General features: G+C 48.9%; 1 protein-coding gene and 1 long non-coding RNA gene across 2 annotated transcripts; one reads left to right on the forward strand and one right to left on the reverse strand.

Moving 5' to 3' along the window:
- Positions 1–619: 619 nt before the first annotated feature.
- On the forward strand, positions 620–10,204 carry LOC121454401. Its single transcript, XR_005975232.1, has 2 exons — positions 620–761; positions 9,199–10,204. It is a non-coding gene; the product is annotated as an uncharacterized LOC121454401 (long non-coding RNA).
- Mrpl21 (mitochondrial ribosomal protein L21) lies at positions 9,549–18,935 on the reverse strand. The gene is made up of 7 exons (XM_041661721.1): positions 18,783–18,935; positions 17,022–17,079; positions 14,998–15,083; positions 13,405–13,568; positions 12,096–12,148; positions 11,102–11,205; positions 9,549–9,753 (listed from the first exon to the last, which is right to left on the reverse strand). Exons 1-7 carry the CDS (start codon positions 18,880–18,882, stop codon positions 9,689–9,691), a joined length of 630 nt encoding a protein of 209 aa, XP_041517655.1. The 5' UTR covers positions 18,883–18,935; the 3' UTR covers positions 9,549–9,688.
- Between the last annotated feature and the right edge of the window lie 9 nt (positions 18,936–18,944).

Consider the following 18,944-nt stretch of genomic DNA (forward strand, 5'->3'; position numbering starts at 1 on the left):
TTGCAGCAAGTTCCAGGCCAGCTTGACCCACATAGCAAGTTCCAGGCCAGCTTGACCCACATAGCAAGTTCGAGGCCCGCCACAGAGATCCCGTTTCAAAAGAACCACAAAACAAAATGAATAAACAGGAACAAAACCAAGCCAAAGAAGCAGCTGGCCTCGGCCACCTTGTGATCAGCACCTGACACAACCCGTGCATCGACGGCTGGGATTTGAGATATTTGATGAGCCATCAGCTCCACCCCCTTCAGAAACATTCGCTACTGGACAGGAAACTCCTGCCATCAGCAGTCACTCCCATATTCTGTCCTCTGTCGGCTCCAGGTGACCATTGGTCCGTTTTCTGTCCCTGTGGACTCGCCTATTCTGGACATTCCATAGAATGGACTTCATAGAAATGAAGACACACAATCTGTGGCATTTGTGCCTGGCCTCTCCTCTGCATGGTTTCTGAACTGTAAGAGCGATGGTGAGCCAATCCTCCAGTGCCTGTTTCCCAGGCGCCAGCAACACAGGCATGTGGGGCTACCATGCTCAGCTGCAGCAACACGCTTGCATGTGGGAGGAACTGTGTGGGAGGAGATGCACATGCGTGTGTATGTGCATGTGGAGGCAGAGGACTACCTCCTCAGGAGCTGCCCACTTTGCTTTTGTGAGACAGGATCTCTCAAGGCTCCTGGAACTTTCTGGCAAGTGAAGCTAGTGGGCCAGTGAGCCTCAGGGATCCACCTGTCTCTACTACTCAGGCACTGAGATTACAGGTATGTGCTTCCGTGATTGGACTTTTGTGTGGGTTCTGGGGAGTTGATTAGGGGTCTTTATATAGCAGGTATTAACCCAGTGAGCTATCACCCTAGTACAGGTTTGGGGCTTTTAGTTTTTAGTTTTTGAGATAGGGAAGGGTCTTTCTTTTCTCCCCCCCCCATTGTTGTTCTTTTTAGAGACAGGGTTTCTCTGTGTAGCCTTGGCTGATCTGGAACTCACTCTGCAGGCCTGAAACTCACAAAGATCAGCCTGCCTCTGCCTTCTAACTACTGGGATTAAAGGCATGAGCCACCACCGCCAGGCTAGAGACAGGGTCTTTCTATGTAACCCTGGCTGGCCTGAAATTGTACATACAGACCAGGCTGGCCTCTAACTAACAGAGATCTGCAAGCTTTTGCCTCCTGAGTGCTTGGATTAAAGGAGCATGCCACCATGCCCAGATTCTATGTGTTTTTTTGATCCAGGACCTCACTCTGTAGCCCAGGTTGGCTAGATTTCTCTATGTAGCCCAGATTTGTGAGATTTCTCTGTGTAGCCCAGGATGGTCTCAAACTCATGGAAATCCTCTTACTTCATCTTCCTGAGGGCTGGGATTACAAGATCCAGCCTATGCCTGGTTTCCAACCAGTGTTTACTGAGAGCCCATCACAGGCTGGGGCCTGGGCTCCAGGGGAAGCAAGAAAGCCTCTGGACTCAGTTTGCTGTGTCCCCTGGGCTCTACAAGCAGCTTGTCATTGTATGTGGGCCTGAGACCTCCACCCAGGCACTGCCTGACACAGAAACCAGATGGACATAGGTAAACTCATGAGCGTCCAAGCCTATGTTGGTTCTGACCACAGGGACAGTCCAACCCATGTCCCATTTGAGGGATAGCCATTTCTTTGGCCACCTGGTGTTTCCTCTCTACTGCCCACAAGGACCTTCAATAGGGAGCCCTTTCCAGTCTGCAGCCTCAGGAGTGTTCCGCCTCTTGCTTCCTCTGCCTGAGTGTTTCTCCCCACCTCCTCCTGCCATCCTCCAGGTGTCAGCATCCTTACTGTCTGCTGCGAGGTAGGAGGGCTGCTAGGCCTGCCATCGTACTCAGGAGGGTCACCTCCCTGTTCCTCCTGGCACTGTTGGAACACGCCGTGATGGATCTTCCCATTAACTCGGTCACTGGTTCTGCCAGCTCCAATAATAATGAAAGCCACTTACGAACCGCGGGTGCTTGGGAGCTAGCTCAGAGGGCGAAGAACCTGCTATGGAAGCTTGAGGCCCTGGATTTGAATCCCTGCAGCCAAGCAAAAGCTGGGCAGGGCAGCGCGGGCTTGTAAACCCAGCATTGGGTGGGAGAGGGAGGTGGATCTCAGAGGCTCATTGGTTAGTGAGAGACGACTGAGGATGACACCCCCACATCAATCTCTGGCCTCTACATACACCCATCTAGGGGAATGTATCCCCTACACACATGTACACACACACACACACACGCGCGCGCGCGCGCACACACGCACACACACACACCACTTTGTTATTTGAGGCAGGATGTCATGCAGACAAGGTTGCCCTCAAAATTTCCTAAGTAGCTGAGAGTGACCTTGAACTCCTGGTCCTTCGATCTCCACTTCTCAAATTCTGCGATGACTATGTGAGCTATCACACCCAGGTAGCTAATGCAGTGCCGGGGTTGGGGCCCAGGTGTCGTGCATTCTAGTCAAGTGCTTTACAGACCAAGGAGCATCCTCAGCCTGCAGGAGGAAATTTTAGAAAGTTCACTTCAAGCTGGGTGGTGGTGGCACACTACTTTAATCCCAGCACTTGGGAGGCAGAGGCAGGTGGATCTCTCAGTTTGAGGCCAGCCTGGTCTACAGAGCAAGTTCCAGGATGGCCAGGGCTAAATAGAGAAACTCTACCTTGAAAAAAACAAAACAAACAAACACGTTCACTTGGGAGCCACAACACTCCCAGAGCCTTGAAGAATCAATCTTTTCTGAAACAGAGCTTGAAGTGCTGGGCCTGGGGTGGTGTGTGCAGAGGGAAAGAGGGTCGGATGCCCTCTGCTTCCTGCTGGCCTTGGGCCAGGATGACGCGTGCTCTTTGGTTCCATCAAAGAATTTTATTATTTAGTCGAAATAACAGTGTTTACTCCAGACACAGGCTTGCTTCTGCCTCTCAGCCATCTCTCATGCATCCAGCATCCGCTGTGTTTATTGTCTGTCTGTCTGTCATCAGTTTATATCTACAGTCTATCTACTTGTCTACCCACAATCTATAATCTAACACCTAACAATCTATTACTATCAATCATCTACTCACTTTCCACCTATCTATCTCTCCATCATCTATTATATATCATCAGTTTTTCTATCATCTGACTACCTAGCTATCTGTCCATCTGTCATCTGCCTATCTCTCCATCCTTCCATCTGTCATCCATATGACCACCTATCTATCTATTTATCCATCCATATATTTATCTATCATCTATCCATTCATCCATTATATATCTACTTATCTACCATCTGTCTACCGATCTACCCATTTACCCAGCTATCATCTATTAATCTGTCATCTGTCTACTTATCCATTGTCTATCTATCTATCCATCTACTTATTATCAACCTATCTGTCATCTGTTCTTTTATCTATCTGTGTCTGAAAAAATATTCCTAGAGATTTTCCAGCTCTCTCCTCTGCCTAGAAGTGACCTGCCACTCACATGGAAGATGGAGGGAGAAAGACCAGGAGTTCAAGGCCACTCTCAGTTTTATAGTGAGTTTTAGGTGCAATGGGCTACATGAGCTCCATCCTGTTTCATAAAAACAAAACCTTAGAGCACTTGTCCCATCAGAGGACCCAGGTTCAATTCCCAGCACTCACATGGCGTTCACACAGCCATAAGTCCAGTCCCTGGGGATCTGACTCCCTCTTCTGACCTCCCAGGACACCAAGCACACTTGCGGTGCACAGACATAAATGGGAACAAAACACACATACACATATATTAAAATAAACAAGTCTTTTAAAAATTAAAAACAGCCAGGTGGTGGTAGCGCACGCCTTTAATCCCAGCACTCAGGAGGCAGAGGCAGGCGGATCTCTGTGAGTTTGAGGCCAGTCTGGTCTACAAAAGCTCGTATCAGGACAGGCACCAAAGAAAGCTACACAGAGAACTCTGTCTTGAAAAAATTAAATTAAATTAAAAATTAAAAGCAAAATAAACAAACAAAAAGGAATCACCAATTCAGTCTGTGATTGTATCGGGCATGTTCCCTGAGAGGATCACCTGCAATTGTGGGCTTCTGTTGGGTTTTATCAGGTTTCAAAGACCGTCTTGGGTCCCTCCATACATGACCTTCACCTTCTGAAGAATCTGGCAGGAAAGAGCTAAAAAGTTCTTTTATGTTTTGTAAAAATTATTACATTTGCTGTCTGTCTGCATATGGACATGCACATGGCATGGTGCACTTGTGGAGGTCAGAGGCCAACTCCCAGGAGTCAGTTCTCTCCTTCTACCGTGCGGGTCTTGGGGGTTAAACCGAGGTCATCAGTCTAGGGAGCAAGTGCCTTTCCTCCCTGAGCCATCCTCAAGGCCTTTACATAAGAGTGGACGCCCCTGTGTACATGCCCAATTCTATTTCTTTACCCTGAGCTGTGATTCTTCACCCCATGTGACTCAACTTTTCCAACCATGCAGAGGGACATCAAGTTTGGCCACTGTGCTCGACCAGGTAGCAGGCAGGGCAGCACTGGTTGACCAGGCCTCCTTGACCAATAGGCACCCCATCTTCATTCAGCTGCATTCAGTCCTGCACCCCCAAGGCTCTCAGCTGGGAGAGGATAACACGTGCTGTGAGGACCTCTGGAATTCTGATGTATCGGAAGTTTAACAGAAAAGCCATGGGACTGGAGAGGTGGATCTTCCAGAGGACCCAAGCTTGGTTCCCAAAAGCCACACCCAGCAACACACGATTCCTGGGGATCAGACAGCCTCTCATAGAGCACGCATGCACACGCGCGCGCGCACACACACACAAACAGAAATAAAACTTAAAAGTAATTTTTTTTTTAAGACAGGGTTTCTCTGTGTAGTCCTGACTATCCTGAAGTTCACCGAGATTCCTCTGCTTTTGCCTCCCATGTGCTGGGATTAAACGTGTGCACCACCACACCTGACTTAGATATTTTTTTAAAGAATTCCAGCCATCACATGTGTGTCTGTCTCTTTTTCAGGGGCAGGGCAATGCTTACTGACGTTTTCTACCCCAGAGACTGCAGCTGAACACTATCCCCTTGCATTACAGCCATCACCATTTCCATCAGAGCAGCTGTGACTGCAGCTAGATACCCTCAATGAAGGCAGGCCTGGAGCTGGAGCGATGGCTCCGTTAAGGGCATTGACTGCTCTTAAAGAGGACCAGAGTTTAGTCCCCAGCACCCACATCTGATGACTCACAACTACTTAAAACTTTAGTTCCAAGGGATCGGACATGGTGTTCTGGCCTCTGTGGGCACCGGGTGTGTACATGATGCACATACACTCAGGCAGGCGTGTACATGATGCACACACACTCACCTAGGAGTGTGCATGATGGACATACACTCATGTAAGCATGCACACAATGCACATATACACTCATACACCGTTGTGTACATGATGCACATATACTCAGGCAGGTGTGTACACAATGCACATATACACTTATACAGGCATGTACACAATGCACATACACTCATGTAGACAAGTACATGGTACACACACACTCATGCAGGCATGTACATGGTGTACATACATTCACGCAGGTGTGTACACAATGCAATACATTCATGCAGACACAACACTCACACACATAAATAAATACATTTTAATACTTTAGATTTAGCTTTTTGAGTGTTTGCCTACACGTATGTATGTGCACAACACTCATGACTGGTGTCTGTGGAGGCCAGAAGAAGGCATCAGATCCCCCGGGACCAGGCCTCAGCAGGATAGTCCGTGGCAGAGGAGGTAACGCCCTTCCCAGAACTGAGGAGAAGATGTGAGAGCAGAGGAGAGAAGCCAGAGAGATGGAAAGGCAGGTTTCTCCTCCTCAGCTGTCATTGTCAAGATTTGGAACCAACCACATAGGAGACATACCTCCTTAGGTGAGGAGGCCTGCCCTGAGCTGGGATTCCACACCAAAGAAAAGAAAATGAGCTGAGCATTGGCAGTCACCTCTCTCTGCCTCCTGACTGAGGGTGCCATGTGACCAGCCACCTTCTGCTCCTGCCACTGTGACTCTGGGCCATGATGGGCTTTGTCCCTTAAACCCTGGGCTGAAAGAAATCCTTGTATGAGATTCTGTCACAGTAACTAACTGATGTGACCCCCATCCAGGGCACTAGCTTCCTCCTGCCAGGCCCCACCTAAGAGTGCCACCACCGTGGGGCCCAAACCTTTAGTCCATGGGCCTTTAGGGGACATGGAAGAGTCAAACCAGAAAGCTGCTGAATGACGACAGGAAGAAATAAAAGGAAGGGAAGGGAAGGGACTTGACTTCTAGGTATGGTAAAGAGAGAGGTTATTGCAGATATGTGAAGAGCATAGTCAGGGCAGGGGCATCTGGGAGAGTCCAGAGTGGACATGGTCAGACTGAGCTGGGCCATGTGGGGAGGTGCGGCGTGGAGGGGGGCCAGGACATAAGATGTAACCAGGTGCAGCAACCAAGAGGACAAAAGGTACAAAAGGGGGGAGGGGTAGCCAAAATGTCTCCATTATATAGGGAAGAGCCTCTGGGGAAAGGGCAGCCCAGCCCCTGGGTAGAGGGTGAGGTACGCCAGCTATAACCTGCAGCAGGTAGGGACTGAGGGATGCTGGGAGGACCTGGAGGCCAGGTCCACTTTGATATGTTTAACAGGCACCTCAGCCATTTGTCTTTAACAGCTGCTAGTGTTTTACACTGTAACCAGGGGACATTGCAGCTCCAAAAGCACGCCTTCACCTGTGAGCCAACTGGCCAGACGCACCTGCTCTGCAGGCTACCGCTGGATTCCAGGGTTTCCGCTTCAGGGTTTGACTTTACAGCACTAGGTGGGGGAAGTGCTCAGCCAGTCAGCTTCTCTTCCCAGAAACACCCAGGTGAAAGAGACAAAGCTTTCCTGCGGGTTTGTTTACACATTCCGGCTGGCACAGCCAGTCCCTCCCAGCCAGGCTTCATGCTGGCTTTGAAGCAGTGGCTGGCAGCTCTCGCCAAAGACTCTTGAGAACTTGTTAGGTAGCCTCTTTATAAAAGGGGTGTGTGTGTGCTATGCGCACGCATGCCTGTGTTTTCACAGAACTGTGTGTGTGAGAGAGATTTGCACATGCATGCCTGCATTTTCATAGAACTTAATCCAATCCTGCTCTTGCCAAAGACTCTTATCCTTGGTCCTGGCCCATTCCACCCAATGAAGCCCCTCAACACCATAAACTCAGGTGTGGCCAAAGGCAGTGCACACACCTACAGCCCCAACACTGGACCGGCTGAGAAGAGAAGACTGATGTGAGGCCAGCCTGGGATATGGAGCAAGACCCCATATCACACAAACCCAAACAACAGCAGGCTCATTGCAGATTGCAAAAGACAATCCCATCCTTCTGGAAAGGATGGTTTAGGGGCTCTAGGGCCAGAAAAAGGAGGAAGAGCCGTTGTATACCACCTGCCCTGGAAGATGTACAGTAGTCACAGTGGCTGAGGGACAGGGTTTGGAGGGAAAGCCAGGGGTGAGGTGGGCTGGAGCCTTTGGCACAGTCTGTCCATGTGGGCAGGCAGATGGGCAGTGCTTCAGCTCAGAGCTGGAGGGAAGTGAGTCTGATGGACCAGCATCTGCTTGCTGTCTAGTCCCCAGCCTCAAATGCGGAATGTGTTCTGATAAGACCAGGATTCCCAGGAGATGGAGGGAAAACCCCCACAGTGCCCAGGGGTCTCCTGAGCCTGGGCACTGCCCTTTGTGTACTAGGGTGGCATCTCGCTGGTCTTCTGTTGTCTCTTGGTGTGCATGGTGGCCTCACCACAGTGTGATGTCTTATTTTGTATGTGTTCTGTGTGTGGTGTATGATTGTGCATGTTCATCTAGGTGTGCATGTGCCACATGTTGGTGTGGAGGTTGGAAGAAACAATAGAATCTGTTCTCTCCTACCTTCTTGGGTTCCAGGAATCGAACCCAGGTCTTTGGGCTTGCACAGTCAGGGCCACTGAGTAATCTTACTGGCCTACCCATTTTGGTTTTATTTTTTAGCAGGTTTCATGATACATTTTTGTTTTGTAGCCTTGGCTGGCTTCCATCTCATAGGAATCTATCTACCTCTGTACCCCAAATGTTAGATTTAAAGGTGGGGCCAACAAGGCTGGATTTCTGCTTCTGCCCCGCACCCATCACCTTTTGAGACAGGGTATCACTATGTAGAAGGCTGGTGGCTGACCTTGGAGCTCTCTATATAGACCAGGTTGGCTTTGAACTTAGAGATCCATCTGTAACTGCCTTCTGAGTGCTGGCTGTATGCATCACCACACCAAGCTCTCTGCCTTGTTTTTTATTTTATTATTTTATTTTGATAAAAGGTCTCCTACTGAATCTGGAGCACACACATTCTGCTAGATAGGCTGTGAACCTTGGGGATCCTCCTGTCTCTGCACCCTGAGTTGTAGGTGAACTTTTCTGCCCACCAGTTCCCAAATACTGACACAGAAGCTCAATATTAATTATAAATGCTAGACCAATAGCCCAGGCTTATTACTCACTAGCTCTTACAACTTAAATTAACCCATAATTCTCATCTGAGTTCTACCACGTGGCTCATGGCTAGTTACCTCAGTTTGTGCACATCCTGCTTCTTCTGTATCTGAATTGAGACTCCTCAGACTCTGCCTTTCTTCTTCCCAGCATTCTCTCTGCTCCGGAAATCCTGGCTAGCTATTGGCTAATCAGCTTTTTATTAGTAATGAGAACAACACATTTTCAGTGTACAGAGGAGTTATTCCACAATGAGCGCTGAGATTACTGATATGCTCTCTTGCCAAGCTCTTTAAAAAATTACATCCATCCATTTATCTACCTACTTATTTAGAGAGTGAGTGTGTGCATGTATGTGTGGTGGGCACACGTGTGACAGGGCATGTTTGTGGAGGTCAGCAAACAACCTGGGGAAATCAATTCTCTCTACTATGTGGGTCCTGGGGATAAAACTCAGGTTGTTGGGGCAGTACCAGACTTTTTCATGTAGATGTTGGAGGTGTATCATGTAGATGATGTTCAATCAGACCCTTATGGTTGTATGACAGGCAGGGTACTAACCAAGCCATGTCCCTAGCCCCATGCTTTTACTTTAAAAGGACACAATGACCTTTGCTCAGAAATCATTTCCTGAGACAATGTGGTAAGCATTCACCAGCAGCTTGGTCAGAGGTACCCATACCTGTGTTCTTGGATCTCCAGGACCCCAGTGGAGAACTGTCTCCCTGAAGCCATCACCTGGATGGGAGAAGAGGAAGCCGATGTATTGCCAAGTCAGCTGTGCCTCTGCATCATCTCCCATCTCTGCACTTGGAGCTGCTGAGCCACCAAGATACAGGATGGGGCTTACCCAGGATCTGTGTCAAAGGGCACGGCACCTTCTAATGTCCTGTTATCTTGAGGAGCTGCTGTAGGCCTGGGGTGTGGGCACAGTACCTGCTGGAGTGAAGGCTGGCCAGTCATTTTCTCCAGGTTTGCTGTTATGGCTCAGGGTGATGGCCGTTCAAACACGGCGGATGTCCACTAATAATCAGGCACAAACTGGCTCAGTTTCCTACAAAATACTTTGTTTTTATTATCAGACAGGGTCTTGTGTAGCTCAGCCTGCTCTGGAACCTGTGATTTCCCTGCCTCAGCATCCTGAGTGCAGACCTGAGGTTATTTTCATGCTTCTTAGATATCTGCTCTGTGGTCACAGCAAACGAGGTGCAATCTCTATGGTGTTAATCCGGAGAATGGTCTGTGGGTTCACGATGACTGAAAGAGAGAACCTTGTCACAGGCTGGGCCTCATCTCCTTCGCAGACTCACTCCCAGCTCGGTCCCAGCTCACTCCAACAGTGCATGCTGTCTGTCTCCTGGCCATGTCCTCTCCCCCAGTCTTTATTTGATGTATACTGACCACCTCACTCATCCCAGGGGCTCCACCTACAGTTGCAGATGTTGGAACCCCAGCAGCCTGAGGTCTAGCTAGGGTCTGCTCCTCTAGCTGCACTGGCCTTAAAGTTTTGAGGGGAGGATGGACCAACTCACTCTGAGGGCCAGGAATGGGCAAGGCTCCCTCCCTCTTTACACAGACTATGGCACTCCTGACTGGGGTGGATACACGAGACAACATCCCACTGCCTAGGACAGCTTCGCATATGCCACTCTTACTATTTTGGGAGTGATGTAGGGAGGAAGCTGATTAAAAAAATTTTATTATTGCGTTTATTGTGTATGTGCATGCAGGTTGCCACTGTGTGTGTGTGTGTGTGTGGTGTGTGTGTGTGTGTGTGTGTGTGTGTGTAAGTCAACATGGGTAAAATCTCTCCTTCCTATGTGGGTTCTGGGGTTGGCGAGTGTCTTTAGTTGCAAGCCATCTCACTGGTCCTGGGCTTGGTTTAAGACAGGACCTTGCTGTGTTGCCCAGGCTGGCCGAGCACTCTGCCTCAGCTTCCTTAGTGCTGGGAACCCAGGTTGAGCACTATGTCTGGTCATAACCTCTGCAGCCACTCTGATCCTGGGCCCTGCCCTCGGGGCACCTCTGCCTTGCAGGGATTGGTGTTCTGTGTCCCTCTGTCATGCTTTGAGAACAATATCAAATGTCTACATGAGATCAAAGCAGGTAACAGGATGGGTCACACCTATTAGAGCCTAATAACCAGGCGCTCCCTCAGGGAAGAGGGGCAGTGGCATCTGCACTGAGGGTTCCCTGTGCTTCCCCTCAGGAACTCCCCTTACTCCAGAAAAGAGAGAATGACTGGAGGGCAAGAGGCACTAGTGCTCCCTCCTGCCCTGCACAGTTCAGCTGGCCTCAGCCCCACATACCCAAGCCCACTGTGCCATGGAGTGTCAACTATACCCGGCGCATGTGGGAGCCGCTTTGGTTTTCCAAAACCACCCAAAATACCACTGCTGTCCCCCAGTGTCTCAAGGTGGGTGCCACACTGGGTTCACATCTGCTATGTTGCATTGGGGTAATGTGAGTAGTACTGGGGTCCTCACCCCACAAACACTGGCATGACATCACCCTGGCTTTGCCCAGTTACCTGGCAGGGAACATAGGCTACAACCATTTATGCTGGGAGCACAGGGCCCCAACACACTCACTGTTTTGCACTTACTTTTTTTCTTCCTGAAGTTTTTCCTTTTCCTAAACTTCATGTTGATTCTGGGCCATGATTCTGTCTTTTCAATGACCGTGGCTTCAACACGCACGAGATCCTTTCTAGAAGAGGAAGGAAAGGACAACTGGGCGGTGGTCGGAGAGTGCCCCTCCTGGGCAGCGTCAGCCTTACTGGCACCCTGGTGGGCCCCAGAGAACTCCTGGTTCTGCAAAGGTCTCACGCAGCCCAGACCGACCTTGAACTCCCCTTACATCCAGGGAGTGACTCTTGACTTTCTGATCCTCCTGCCTTTGCTTCCTGTGCAGGGACAGCAGACATGTGCGCTACATCTGGTTTGTTCAGTGTAAACATCGTGAAAATAGTAAGAAAGCATAATGCAGAGTATTTAAAAAGTCTTTTAGTCAGGTATGGCCTCCCACTACTTGGGAGGCAGAGGCAGGAGGACGGCCACAAATTCAAGGTCAGTTTAGCATACATTGTAAGTTTCAGTCTAACCAGGGCTATACAGTTAAACTCAAAAAGACAACAAAAAAACCTTTATTTTGTTTTTTTAAATTTTGTTTGTGGCACTGAGACATAAACCCAGGGTCTCAAGCTTAACAGGCAGGCATTCTCCCCTTAAGCTGAACCACAAGCCCTTCAGACAATCTGAAAGACTACATGGCTGCCGGCTATGGTGGCGCAGGCTTTAATCTCCCAGCTGTGAGGTAGAGGCAGGTGCATCTCTGTGAAAGTGACTTCTAGAACAGCCACGGCAGGCACAGAGAAAGACCCTATCTTGACAAACCAAAATAAAATAAATAAAAGAGAAGCTGCACTGTGATGGACGGCTGGATGCCTCTGAGTCAGCAAGCACTCTCCAGAATGGAACAGGATATTGCAATAGCTCTCACAGTGATGTGCAGTAATCCCCACTGGGCCCCACCACACTGTGTCCAGTCTGTCAATCAGCCCAGGCCCTGCCCAAGCCCAGCGTTTAGCAGCTCATTACCCGAGGAGTGGCTTGCCGAGGAGTGTGAAGTTGTCTGCCCCGACCAGCAAAACCTGAGAGGATAAAATGTAGCATGTTTAACGGCTGGCTCCTCACCAAGGTCACAGAAACCACTGGGAGCAGGGAGTGGGTGATGCCCACAGGCTGAAACTGGATGGGGAACTGAAAACACAGAGAGGCCCAGGGCCCACAGTGCAGGGAGATAAATGACCTCTGCAAGCTGATCTCTGACCCCACTACCCCTGGAGAGGTGGATGCTAGAGGATCAGGAGTAGTCTTGTCCTCACAGCAAGTTTGAGGCTAGCCTGAGATGCAGGAGACCTTGTCTCAAATAAAAACTAAATGATCATACTAAGCTGTTGGGGAATATGATTTTAATGTGTGTTACTTTTGTTTCTGCTGCATTTGTCTAACTCTGTGAAGCTGTGATTCATTGCCTGTCTAAAACACCTGCTGGTCTAATAACGGCCAACAGTGAGGAGGAGCAAGGACAGGCAGCGGTAGCAGGCAGAGAGGACAAACAGGATGAGAGAGTATAAATAGACATGAGGAAGAGGAGGAGCAACAAGAGAACAAGGGAAGAAGGACGGCAGGGGCCAGTTACCCAGTCAGCCACAGAGTAAGACTAGAACATCTGATGGTCTAATACAGAGCTAAATGGCCCAACAGCAAGGCAGGAGCAAGGTTAGGTGGGGTGGCAGGCAGAGAGTATAGCTAGAAGGAGAAATCTGGAAGAGAAGGAGGAGCAATGAGAGAACAAGGAGAGGATGGTAGGATGCTAGGGGCCAGCCAGCCATGGGGTAAGAGTAAAAGTGAGATATACAGAAGGAAAGGAAAAAGCCCAGAGACAAAAGGCAGTCAGGTTAATTTAAGTTTAAAAAAAAAAAATAAAGCTGGCAATAAACAAGCCAAGCTGAGGCTGGGCATTTATAACTAAGAATAAGCCTCTGTGTGTGTTTATTTGGGAGCTGGGTGGCAGACCCCCAAAAGAGTAAAGAGTAAAACAACAACACTAAGCGGCTCTGGCTGCCATCGCTGCTGCCCACACAGCATCCTGCTGGAACTTCCCGGCCTCCCTGCAACAGCAGATGCTGGAAAGCTTGTTCTGAGCTCCAGTGGCGGTTTTATACTGGTGACTGAAATTCTATGGAGGCACACTTGGCCTGCTCACCCTCCACCAGCCCTGGTTTCCCCTTTGCTCTGCCCCGCACTGATCCTATTCCCCATCCACCGTGACCGGACTCCTGTTTCTCAGCGATGCACACTTGGTGCCCGAGTCCCTGAATCCACCAAACAACTTGCACCTCACCTTCTCCAGCCGGATCCTCTCTCCACACTGGATGTCCAACTCGTTTTCGATTAGAATCAGGTCCTCAGAAGTCACCTTCCATTGGTGGCTGGCAAAATGCACAACAGCAAAGAGCCGGCCGTACTGGCCCGTGGCGATCAGCTCATTCACCTTCCTCACAACCTCTGCAGGACAGCAGATGGCAGTCATTCCCTGGACAGGCCCTGGCCATCCACTTGTGAGGGGTGCTCCTTGCAGCCTGTCAGCCCTGCTTACCCACCCAGTGGGCAGGTTCAGGGTTAGGCTGGTGCTCTCAGGAGTGTGGACAGGAGTGCAGTTCTGGGGCAGAACCCTCACTTTGTTTTGCTTGTTTTTTTTTTTAAATCAATTAAGAACGGTGGGCAAGCTGAACATGAATGGCACATGCCTATAATCCCAGTATTTGGGAGGCTGAAGCAGGAGGATTGTAGTGGTTTGAGTCTAGCCTCAGCTACACCCCAGGGTGGCGATGTATGCAGTCTGAAAAGTGAAAGGACAGTCTTTCTGCAGCTAAGGAGCCAGAATTCTGTCTCTCTGAGCTGATAGCTCTCTCCACTTCATCTTCTCTGCTCCCATTATCACCCTCTGGCTCAAGTCCCCTAGCCCTCAACTTTGCTATGAAAGGCACCAACTGAGCACTGAGACCCCACCCTAGGCCAAGGGCTGGACACATAGGATGGACATGACAATTCCTGTCCTGGAGACAGGCTAAGGCCAGAAGCAGCTCCTCACATTACTGGTGAAGGCTCAACGAGGAAGAGCCTTCAGTGTCCTTGGGCTCAACAGTCACAGAACTGGCCAAACACAGATCAAAAATACTCAGAAAACAACAACAAAAACATCAAAACCAAATGGGTGCACACACCAAACACACGCAGCCCTCTCCTAGTGGTGGTGCCCTGAACAGTGCAGTAGAGTGAGCACATAGGTCAGCGACAGACACAAACACTTTGCTGTTCTACACCAGGGTGACATTCATGGATTCTGATAGCTGTGGAAAGTCCTCGCACCAAGTCCACAAGAGCCCTAAGCAGGACTGTATTTATCTTGAAGACTATCTCAAACAATATTTTAAATGCCAGAAGATTGTCTGCAACAATGGGCACTTCTAACTCTGGGAAATACAGATGTGACTACAGCTGGCACAGCTGGGCTGCCTTTCCTGACACATAGCCCAGGATGGACATAAACTTGTGATTCTGAGCGCTGGGATGCCAGGCGTGCACCAACACATGACATAGCTGGAGATAGAGTTGCATCCACTCCCCACTCCCATCACGACTGCCTCGCGCAGATGCCAGAGGACTATTTATCAAATGAGCGTGCACCTTAAATGTTGGGCTCACATGTGCTGTGGTTCAGAGCACTCAGAAACCCGCTACCTTGCTCTATGGCAATGATTAACTCAGTGGCTCATGAGAATGGACACTAGGTGCTACCCATTCATTTCCCTTTTTGTTCTGGCTTTTGAAATATAGTATAGGCTGGCTTCGAATACTCAGTAATCCTCCTGCCTGGGTCTCCCAAGTGCAAGGACTATAAAGGCCATTCTGCCCGGCCCCTGCAAAGTCTTACCTGCGTGGTGTCTGGTCTCTTCAGCACGGTCTGGCAGAACCACTTCTTCCCAGGGTGGTGAACTCAGGGAGGTCTTAGGGACGTTTCTGAAAAGCCATTTCATAAACTCACATCACACACACATGAAAGGCAGCTTCAAGTGCCCAAGAAACAGTTGTGTGGTGTCAGAATGGTGTGTATGCACATGCTGCTATGGAGGGGTATGAGACCCACAACACTAATGCTGGCTCTAGATGACTAACACAGGAGTTCCAGCTGTTCTGTCCCCTGGGGAATGTGCAGACTTCAGACCTAAGCCTTGTCTGTCTATGCTACTCACAACCACACAGAATATTTCGGTGCACATCTGCGCAATGAATGGACACTTTCCCACCATACCAGTTCTCAGAGTCTCTAGGAATATGAACTCCATGGTCTGTTGTAGTAATAAGAGTGGCGGGGGGCTGCGTCCCTGGCACCCCAGCCGCCTGGCTAGCTTATGCCCCGAAATAACAACACACAAACTGTATTCATTTAAACACTGCTTGGCCCTTTAGCTCTAGCCCTTACTGGCTAATTCTGATATCCTGATCAACCCATCTCTAATAATCTGTGAGAACCGGTCTTACCGGGAAGATTCTAGCCTAGTCCATCCTGGGTCGGAGCTTCATGGCGTGTGTCTGCCCGGGAGCGGGGCATGGTGTCTCTCTCAGGCATCTGCTCCCAAGGGGAGAGCTGTGGAGTCTGAACTCACTTCCTGTTCCTCCCAGCGTTCTGTTCTGTTTACTCCTCCCACCTATCTTCTAACCAATAAAATGGGCCAAGGCAGTTCCTTTATTAGCCAATGACCTTCCTCCATCAGTCTGTGGCCAGGCAGTGACCTTGGGGGACCAGGACTAGCTGGAAGGAGCTGTTCTCTAAGAGTCTCTGTTTGGGTGCCATTAGATTCAGTGACTGTGCAGGACAGAGCCAGATGAAGAATACAGAAAGAGGGAGCTGGGAAGATGGAGTTGGCAGAAGGGCTAGACCTGTCACAGGAGAACTGGAAGAAGAGGCCGCTCAGTGAAATACCACTTGGGGGTTCTTCATGTTTTTGGGCTGTTTTGTAATTTGTCCTTCTAACAATCAAAGAAGCTTCTGCTGCTGAGAATATTCACATAGCAGGTTTCCTTACAGTTTTGGCCAAATCTGTATGTCAGATGCTGTTCTTGGAGTATGCATATATGTAACTTATGCATGCATTTATGTATTATTTGTTTGGGATCAAACTCTACGTGTGTGTGTGTGTGTGTGTGTGTGTGTGTGTGTGTGTGCACATTTGTGCTGGAGGTGGAACCCAAGGCCTCAACTATGTTGGACAAACATACTATCACTGAGCTACAGTCCTCACAACCCCATCAAAATGTAGAGAATTTTTTTGTTGTTGTTTTCTTTAATTTTAAAGACAGGGTCTCTCTATTATGTAGCTCTGGCTGTTCTGGAACTTGCTATGTAGATCAGGTTGGTCTCAAACTCACAGAGATCCATCTGCCTCTGCCTCCAAAGTGCTGCGATTAAAAGCATGTGCTAACAGACTACCATTACACCCAGCCTCAAATTTAGAGAAGCATTTTGGTTTGTTTTCTTGTTTTATTTTTCATAGGGTTTTCTTTCTTTTTTTTTAAAAAAGGTTTTTATTTATTATGTATATAGGTTTCTTCCTTCATGTATCCTGCAGTACAGAAGAGGACACCAGATCTTATTACAGATGGTTGTGAGGCACCATGTGGTTGCTGAGAATTGAACTCAGGAAATCTGGAAGAGCAGTCAGTGCTCTATTCCTCTGAGCCATATCTCCAGACACCTCATAGGGTTTTCCTATGTAGCCTTGGCTATTCTGGAACTTGCTCTGTAGACCAGGCTGGCCTAGAACCCATAGACCTGTCTGCCTTTGCTTCTTGACTGCTGGGATTAAAGGCATGTGCCACTACTGCCCGGCTTGAGAAGTTCTAACTTGAAAGTAACATTTCTACAGATGAATAGAAAACCCATCAAACCCACATTACCCTTGTTGATACAAAGTGCTCTGTGAATTGAACCTTCGAGAAGCAGACCAGAGGGAGGCTGTAAGAACAAGAGAAACACGGTGGGTAGTTACTGTGATGAAATACACAGATCTGTTTGGTCATGTCTGGTCTGACCTACTGTATCACAACCTGCCTCTGAAAACGTCCAGGTGAGGACTGGTGATGGCTTGCTGGATAAAGTGCCTGCTATATAGTGAGGGAACCTGAGTTGGGATCACCAGCATTAAAATAAAAACCCAGCCACAGCACCACCTGCTTGTTATCCCAGCACTCAGGAGTAGAGACAAAGGGATCTCGGGGGCTTGTTAACTAACCAAGTCAGCCAAAAGAGCCAGCTCCAGGATTAGTGAGAAACCTTCAGAAATAAGGTGGGGAGGGGATGGAGAGATGGGTCAGTGGTTAAGAGCACTGGCTGCTCTTGGAGAGGACAAAGTTTAGTTCCTAGAACCTACATGGCAGCTCACAATTGGCTGTAACTCCAGTTCCAGGGGATCTGTGATAGAATCGGCCTGACTCCATCTTAGGCGTGAAATCCATCTTATGGTCTTAATAATAAAATCCCAGAGTCAAATATAGGGAGAAGTAGAGTGGCCAGCCACTAGAGTTCTTACCTCTACCAATGCTCAGACCAAAGGGACGATCCTGTCTCTATAAATCCTCTCTACGAAACCTCAGACTGAATGCTGTCTCTCAGACTGAATACTCAGACTGCATCAGTCTCCACGAATCCTCAGAAAGCACCTGAGCTTGTCTTCTTCCACCTTATACTCCTCTCTCCACTCGGCCATATTACTCCTGTGCTGGGATTAAAGGCATGGGATCCCAAGTGCTGAGTTCACCTTTGTGCGAGCTCTATTTCTCTTTTAGACAGATTTAATCTATAAGAACCCTTATCTCATCCATGCCTGAACGCTGACCTCTTGAACCCTGCCTTGGGGAAAGCAGCCGTGTGCATGAATAAAAAAGTTTGCTTTAATTAATTTGTCCATGATGATCTGGGTTAGTAGTTTTTCTCCTCAAATCTATGGGATTAATATCTGATCTCTTTTAGACTCCACAAGCACCTTTACTAAAACACATCTATAAGACACCCCCCACAAAAATAAACATCAAAATAAGTCGTTTTTTAAAAAAAAGAAAAGGTAGAAGACAAACAGTGGTCACCTCACATTGTCATCCGGTCTCCACGATGGTATGTGCAGCCACTTGCACACATACATGCACACAACACATACTCAAAGCTAAAAGCATGGCCAAAAAAACTAAAGACACACCACTTAGGTACTAGTTCTGTTTCAAGATGGTTCATCCATGGTCTAAGACCCTAACATCAAAACCACTCACTCCTTCCTTCGACGTCATTTTTTCAGATCCGAGGGTGGCTAGCAGCCCGAGGACAAATGTCCACGTTCAGGCATCAAAACCCTCCACATACAGCGGCTTCTGAATCGCTTCTCTCTTAAGTCCCCTCTATATGACCCTGGGTGGTACTTCTCTGAGCCTGTTTGTATCTTTGTAATATAAGACCTACACACAAGCTTAATAGCGTTTTTCATTATTAAACAACTAATTGAAGCAATCGCGTTCTCATCCCAGGTTCTCGTATTCCAAATCCGGTGCACTATTCACCACGCACGCAACCAACACACACCTGGCACCAAGGCGGACTCAGACACACGTGCGGCAGACGGCGGGGGCACCGCTTCTATTTTCTCCCTCCCCAGGACTCCCTGGTCTCACCAGCTCCGGGTCCTGAGGGTGCCAGGATGCTGCGGCTACATACAGACACCAGCCGCCCGAAAGCTCCTGGTAACGCCGCGGCCGCTATGTACGCTGCCATTGTTTTTCCAGTCCCAACCGGAAGCGGAAGTCGCACGAACTCGTGCGTCGACTCACTACCCC

The sequence above is a fragment of the Microtus oregoni genome, unplaced genomic scaffold (genome assembly GCF_018167655.1).
Source record: "Microtus oregoni isolate MIOR12 unplaced genomic scaffold, Mior012 000012F_ref0000307, whole genome shotgun sequence".
Taxonomy (NCBI): Eukaryota; Metazoa; Chordata; class Mammalia; order Rodentia; family Cricetidae; genus Microtus; species Microtus oregoni.

Coding starts and splice junctions, on each gene's coding strand:
- Mrpl21 (XM_041661721.1), bottom strand. CDS start 18,882: ATGGCAGCGTACATAGCGGCCGCGGCGTTACCAGGAGCTTTCGGGCGG. Junction 17,080..18,782: donor ACCCTCAGGACCCGGAGCTG/GTGAGACCAGGG, acceptor TTGTTCTTACAG/CCTCCCTCTGGTCTGCTTCT. Junction 13,569..14,997: donor AGAGACCAGACACCACGCAG/GTAAGACTTTGC, acceptor GCTGTCCTGCAG/AGGTTGTGAGGAAGGTGAAT.